This window comes from Ranitomeya variabilis, chromosome 2, assembly GCF_051348905.1.
Source record: "Ranitomeya variabilis isolate aRanVar5 chromosome 2, aRanVar5.hap1, whole genome shotgun sequence".
Taxonomy (NCBI): Eukaryota; Metazoa; Chordata; class Amphibia; order Anura; family Dendrobatidae; genus Ranitomeya; species Ranitomeya variabilis.
Genome location: NC_135233.1, coordinates 199609022 through 199616531, shown reverse-complemented (window position 1 = coordinate 199616531; position 7510 = coordinate 199609022). Strand labels below are relative to the sequence as shown.

At 44.1% G+C, this 7510-nt stretch overlaps 1 protein-coding gene across 1 annotated transcript in view; it reads left to right on the top strand.

Moving 5' to 3' along the window:
- The first annotated feature begins 801 nt into the window (after nt 1-801).
- Nucleotides 802-7510, top strand: part of LOC143809230 (toll-like receptor 4) — a 32972-nt gene continuing 26263 nt past the window's right edge. The window contains exon 1 of the mRNA XM_077292347.1: nt 802-1002. Coding sequence (XP_077148462.1) covers nt 931-1002 — 72 coding nt within the window. The 5' untranslated portion in view covers nt 802-930. The remainder of the gene's footprint in view (nt 1003-7510) is intronic.

Below are 7510 nucleotides of genomic sequence, written 5' to 3'. Positions count from 1 at the left end.
ACAGTTGCTGATTGACAAGTAGTGTTCCCTCTGAATTGAAAATAGGTCCTTCCTACATAATAATTGCAGCTTTACTTACCCAGCAAATGACTTTAGAGGGGCTGTCCCTTTTAAGTTAATGTTCATTCCTGGGCACAGTTTGCTATGTATAAAAAATATAGTTGGCCTGTACTCACCTTCCCCAGGTCCACCAGTAAATCTCCACTACTTTGGAGAGTTATGGGATCCAGCTCTCATCATACCAGAATCTCACAATCCACAAGTTCTATCCCGACTTTTGCAAGAAAGTCAGGTTCTTTCAAGTGACATTAGGGGCATTTATCATTATTTTGGATAAGGGTTATTTAGGAAACATTATCATTCTGTGACTGTAAAATAAAACGAAAAAGGGCAGTCGAAGAGTGGTGACGGCCGGGTATTCTTTCACAATAGGAGGTAAATATTCTGAATGAGTCACAAATAGAATTTTCAGGGTCAAGGTCGAGTAATATGTTTAAAAAACCAAGCTAACCTTGTACTTCATCTTATTAACCCCAGCTTGTCCTTAAAAGAGGAAGCAGAGGCGTCTTGGTGAGGAAAGCACAAATTATGCTGCTACAGAGGGGAGTATGGAACATACCAATAGAATAAAAATCTCTCTATCTATATATATATCTGTACATACTTTTTTGCAGATATTGCAAAAAACATTTTTTATTTACATTTATGATTTTATTTGTAAATAATGTTGTTTTATGTATCATGTGCGTATCTAAGATGTGGATCAGAGAGCAGTTTGTTCAACTTGTCAGCAAGTTTCAGGAAGTGACCTTGATCTTATTAACGCAGCCTTTGATGTAGCAACTTCTAGGGCACGAAACATGTCCACAACCGTGTTCTTCTCCTATGAGCGAGTCATTTAGGAAACTACAGAGGTGAAGTTTATGGAGTATGGAAGATCGATGGATTTTATTGTTCAACCTGTGGTATGTGGTTCACTTTGCTTGGAGCTGCTGCATCGAGGTAGGTGGTCGTTGTTCTACCTGTTCTCTAATTTTTGTGTTTTCTTGTTCAGGGTAAAAAAATATTAGTCTACATCTCAAATGTATAAAATATAATAACTATTTTTCCTAGATTTCCTATATACTGTATATGTTGAAAATAGTTCTTTGGTGTTTTCCACCTTTGGGTTTTTTGTTTTTTTTTACTTAACTCGGCTAAATATATTTTTTGTGATCGAGTTTCATTAATGATTTCGCACCTTTTTCCTTCACACTGTATATTGCTGCAGAATGAGTTATCTGAGAATCTGTCAGTGAGCGCATTCTGACTCTCCAATGGAATCGTTTCTAACTTTTTTATGTGTCTTTTTCTGAGCTCCTTTCGGAACAAATCAAAGTTGAATGACCAGGGGAACAATGAATCTGTAAAAGCTAAACTATGCAACATTTTCAACTAAACCCAGTTGCAATTTTTTTCTTCTAGTGTGTAATCATATAATACCCTAAAAAATAATTGTATTAAATATTATTAAAATGCCACCAACCTGTGGCTACACCAAAACTAAACAAAAACACACCGTGAAAAAACTGGGATGGGAAAAGAGACATACCCTGATGTGTGTCTATGCTGAAGTCTGCCTGTCTGCGGGGGTTGACGCCCTAGGGGAAGCGTATTGGCGCCCCCGCTCGGCGACGGCTGAGCCTGGGGTCCCTAGATTCACCCTGATTGACCCAATGGGGCCCTCTACCCACACAATGATGCACTACAGGTACACCTATGGACTATACACTCACCGGCCACTTTATTAGGTACACCATGCTAGTAACGGGTTGGACCCCCTTTTGCCTTCAGAACTGCCTCAATTCTTCGTGGCATAGATTCAACAAGGTGCTGGAAGCATGCCTCAGAGATTTTGGTCCATATTGACATGATGGCATCAAACAGTTGCCGCAGATTTGTCGGCTGCACATCCCAAAGATGCTCCATACAAGGCAGGATGGATCCATGCTTTCATGTTGTTTACGCCAAATTCTGACCCTACCATCCGAATGTCGCAGCAGAAATCGAGACTCATCAGACCAAGCAACGTTTTTCCAATCTTCTACTGTCCAATTTCGATGAGCTTGTACAAATTGTAGCCTCAGTTTCCTGTTCTTAGCTGAAAGGAGTGGTACCCGGTGTGGTCTTCTGCTGCTGTAGCCCATCTGCCTCAAAGTTCGACGCACTGTGCGTTCAGAGATGCTCTTAGGCCTACCTTGGTTGTAACGGGTGGCGATTTGAGTCACTGTTGCCTTTCTATCAGCTCGAACCAGTCTGCCCATTCTCCTCTGACCTCTGGCATCAACAAGGCATTTCCGCCCACAGAACTGCCGCTCACTGGATTTTTTTTCTTTTTCGGACCATTCTCTGTAAACCCTAGAGATGGTTGTGCGTGAAAATCCCAGTAGATCAGCAGTTTCTGAAATACTCAGACCAGCCCTTCTGGCACCAACAACCATGCCACGTTCAAAGGCACTCAAATCACCTTTCTTCCACCTACTGATGCTCGGTTTGAACTGCAGGAGATTGTCTTGACCATGTCTACATGCCTAAATGCACTGAGTTGCCGCCATGTGATTGGCTGATTAGAAATTAAGTGTTAACAAGAAGTTGGACAGGTGTACCTAATAAAGTGGCCGGTGAGTGTACATGAAACACACCTATAAATAGGGAGACCTATATCCCACACTGTGCAATTAAAAACAATTAGAGAACATGTTAGTAGGCATTTGACGGAAATGAAAATGCACTTGTAACAATGATTGTGGATAATTTATGACAAAAAGTACATTTGTACAAATTACTGCATTTTCCATTAACCTCAACTATAATACAATTAAAAAAGCATTTTCCACCGAACAGATCAAAGCTGACCAGCAAACCAATGATAAATACTCTCTGGGCCAAATGAATATATGTCTTATACAAGCATGATGTCGAATAGAAAAAATGATGAACACCAACCAAAACAGATATACATGATCAACCTATAACCAATGCAACTCTGCCAAATTCAATAAACAATATATCGCAGAAGCTGGAGCATGTAAATAGAGTTGGTACTCATCGTTAGGTGAGGTGCCGTCCGCCTAGTATATAAGTAGCCTCAACGCGTTTCGCCTCTCTGGCTCATCAGGAGGCCGATTTTATGTCATGTGTCTCGATAGGTTGTGATAAGTCTAAACCGCGATGTTTTTACCTCAGTTTTAAAGCCGGGACGCCGGAATTTTCAATGCACGTGCTTTCTGTATTCAGGCCGGAAGTGCAACCAATAGATTGCCCCCTACGGTCCTAAAATAAGTTCCTACACCTGCGCCAGATACACTGCCTGGCACCTCCCAGTATGTCATATTCTAAGTCCTGCGCAGGATCTCCACCGCCCCTAGGAATCTCGGATATACATCAGAATCAATATCAAGAAAAAAGAAAAAAATGGTGCTGCACAGCCTAGCTTCCCTGGAGTGAACCGTGGTTCACATGTAATGTGAACGGAAAGTCCGACGTCAGAACTGGAGGTGCTCGCATGGAAACAGTGGAACAATGAATGAAACCAAGAAAAAAATGCGGCAGCACTCACCAGGACGTGTGGTCCAATCTTTTATTGAAGCATATTCATAGCCGCGTCTTCACGGCTCGGGGGAGTGCAGGAGAGAGGAGGTGAGCAGGAGTGACGACGATCGTTTCGCTGCTTCAGCGCAAAATGATCGTCGTCACTCCTGCTCACCTCCTCCCTCCTGCACTCCCCCGAGCCGTGAAGACGCGGCTATGAATATGCTTCAATAAAAGATTGGACCACACTTCCTGGTGAGTGCTGCTGCATTTTTTTCTTGGTTTCATACATCAGAATCAAACTCCGCCTACAAACCTATTGCGCATGCGTCGGGTGGAACGCTTCCAACTTCCCTGCGTTCCATAGGCTCCCCTGCACAGAATTGCTATGATAGCCATAGTCCAACCTCGTGGAAACTAAAATGCTACTGTGCATGCGTCGGACGGAACGCTAAAAACTTTCCTGCGTTCCACAACCTTTTCCTGCGCAGAATCAGTGGAGTAGATAAAATTAACCATGGCAAATCGGCATTAATAGATGCTGCGCACGCGTAAGATGGACAATATAGTTGTGCTGCGCACACCGGGCTTTCTCTGCTTCCATATCTTTATCCTGGGCAAAATCAAATGGGATAGATAAATTTCCCTAATATAAAAAACATACGTGGATCCTGCGCCAATACAGATCCCAATTCATGGATACTATGCACGCATAAAGGCGGAGTGCAACTGCCATAAGGATTCACACTGGTATATGAAAGTCTCCTGTACAACCTTCCAAACCAGGTAGATAATTAAACAAATCCCAATATTCTCTTCCCGATGTCAAAGCGGATAGTTAAAAGGAAAACCGCTTCCCATCGGGCATAAGCTCATAACCGCTCCTCCATGGTCTGTACCCATAATGTCAAGAACAGATTTACATCAATATACAGTATGTGCACGCCTACAATGTAAACATTAATTTTCATTTCTAAAGGGGCTATTCAGGCTATCCAACAATTATATGTCTCCCTTCAATAAGCCAGTTCTACCTGATGGAGGGATATGACAATTTCTTATTTGGGCACAGACACACATCACTGTGATAACATGGAGGGGTTAAAATAGCCTAATTGACGCGGCAGCTACAATGGAAGTTTTTTCATTAAGAAGGGTCCCAATAAACTGAGGATTTCCATTTAATCTATTATACACACGGATCTGTGTCAATCCCCCCATAAGGGGGGGACCATCAACAGAATAGAGCATAAAAAAGCTTCCTAAATATTACAAAATACAAATTGTCCAACAAGACTTCACATCCCTGGAGATGAAGGTCCGCACAGTGATTTCTACAAAGGGAGTGTGAGTGGACTTTTAGGATGGACACAATGACCCCCAGGGGACTAAATGAACAACGGTCATTCACGTGTTTTCTTTAGTATGAAATCCCTGTGCGGGCCTTGAAAATTCCGGCGTCCTGGCTTTAAAACTGAGGTAAAAACATTGCGGTTTAGACTTATCACAACCTATCAAGACACATGACATAAAATCGGGCCTCCCGATGAGCCAGAGAGGCGAAACGCGTTGAGGCTACTTATATACTAGGCGGACGGCACCTCACCTAATGATGAGTACCAACTCTATTTACATGCTCCAGCTTCTGCGATATATTGTTTATTGAATTTGGCAGAGTTGCATTGGTTATAGGTTGATCATTAGGGTTGAACGACTTTTACTTTTTTGGGGTCGAGTCGGGTTTTGCGAAACCCGACTTTGTCAAAAGTCGAGTCGAGTGAAATCGGCCAATCTTCTTGAAAAGTCGGGGTCGTTGTTCGGCCGAAACACGAAACCCAATGCAAGTCAATGGGGAAGCATAGTCGGCAGTGAGTGGAGGCCAGGAAAACACCTACAGTGCCCATTTTAATGCCAAAAACATCAATTCTTCTTACTTAAGCTTGTCAATCTTAATTTACCTTACAATAATAGGTAGCCATTGAAAATTGGGGGGTCATTTGGCTAAAGTTGTGGGGGGTAGGGCAGGTTCAAGTTTTTAGTGGGCCCAGGAAACGTGGACTACGTCACGGCGGTGGAGCAGGTAGAGGTAAGTAATGCAATGTTGCAAGTGCTGTGATCCTGAGCAAGCAGGGGGTCCCACTCGTTCGCATTGGCACTGGCACAGGGCCCCTCACAGTACGGCGGTGTGTTTGCATGGCGGGGGCGCCTCCCACCGGCAGTGACACTTTTGCGTACTATGAGGGGCCCTGTGCCAGTGACGTCGCCAACAAGTGGGCCCCCCACCTGATGAAGGAACCTGCACTTTCACCTGCACCTTCCTCTTTGTCCCCGTGTAAGGTGGTATAGTATGCGGGAAGAGAAACCAGACTTTCAGCAGGGTCAGATTCAGGCTGTGTAGAGTGCAAGGGGAATGTAGTGGTCTGGGTCAATGTACCAGCGGGCTAATCTAGGAGTGGCTGGGCAATGGGCAGGATGAGGAGGAAACACAGATCTAGGCCCAAATAAAAAAGTGGCCTAAATGCAGTTCAAAATTGGTAACAGGACTAACCAGGCGGCATTGCTTTGTTCAGTGGAGGACAACTGTAATGAGAGGCTGACACAGTGAGTAGGGCCAAATAAGTAACTAGGCTAAATGCAGTTCTAGATTGCTAACAGTAGGAAACAGGCGGCACTGCTTTGTTCAGTGGAGGAGAACACCAAGCAGCAGCAGACACCGTTACTAGGCCCAAACCCAAGTAGTAGGGCAACTGCAGTATTACATTTTAAAGTACTTAATGAGAGCCTGAAGGTTGAAGCTCAGACAAGGAAACCTGGAGGAGAACACCAAGGAGGAGGAGAACACCAAGGAGCGCCAGACACCGTTACTAGGCACCAACCCAAGTACTAGGGCAATTGCAGTGTTACATTTTGAAATACTTAATGAGAGCCTGAAGGTTGAAGCTCAGAGAAGGAAACCTGGAGGAGAACACCAAGGAGGAGGAGAACACCAAGGAGCGCCAGACACCGTTACTAGGCACCGACCCAAGTACTAGGGCAATTGCAGTGTTACATTTTAAAATACTTAATGAGAGCCTGAAGGTTGAAGCTCAGACAAGGAAACCTGGAGGAGAACACCAAGGAGGAGGAGAACACCAAGGAGCGGCAGACACCGTTACTAGGCCCCAACCCAAGTAGTAGGGCAACAAAAGTGTTACATTTAAGAATACTTAATGAGAGCCTGAAGGTTGAAGCTCAGCTTTTTCAGTGGAGGACAGCGTGATTTAGTGGCGCATACAGACAAACGCAGTATGTGTTAACTAAAAACGTTGGCTCTATGCAGTTTTAAATTGGTTACAGGGGTACACAGGCAGCATTGGTGTGGTCAGTGGAGGACAATTGGAAGTAGGGACCGCAGACAGACTTCCTAGGCCTAAAATAATAAAATAGGCTCTATGCAGTTTTAAATTGGTTACAGGGGTACACAGGCAGCATTGGTGTGGTCAGTGGAGGACAATTGGATGGAGGGACCGCAGACAGACTTCCTAGGCCTAAAATAATAAAATAGGCTCTATGCAGTTTTAAATTGGTTACAGGGGTACAGAGGCAAAATTGGTGTGGTCAGTGGAGGACAATTGGAAGGAGGGACCGCAGACAGACTTCCTAGGCCTAAAATAATAAAATAGGCTCCATGCAGCTTAAATTTGGCAACAGGGGTACACAGGCAGCATTGGTGTGGTCAGTGGAGGACAATTGGAAGGAGGGACCGCAGACAGACTTCCTAGGCCTAAAATAATAAAATAGGCTCCATGCAGCTTAAATTTGGCAAAAAGGGTACACAGGCAGCATTGGTGTGGTCAGTGGAGGACAATTGGAAGGAGGGACCGCAGACAGACTTCCTAGGCCTAAAATAATAAAATAGGCTCTGTGCAGTTTTAAATTGGTTACAGGGGTACACAGGCAG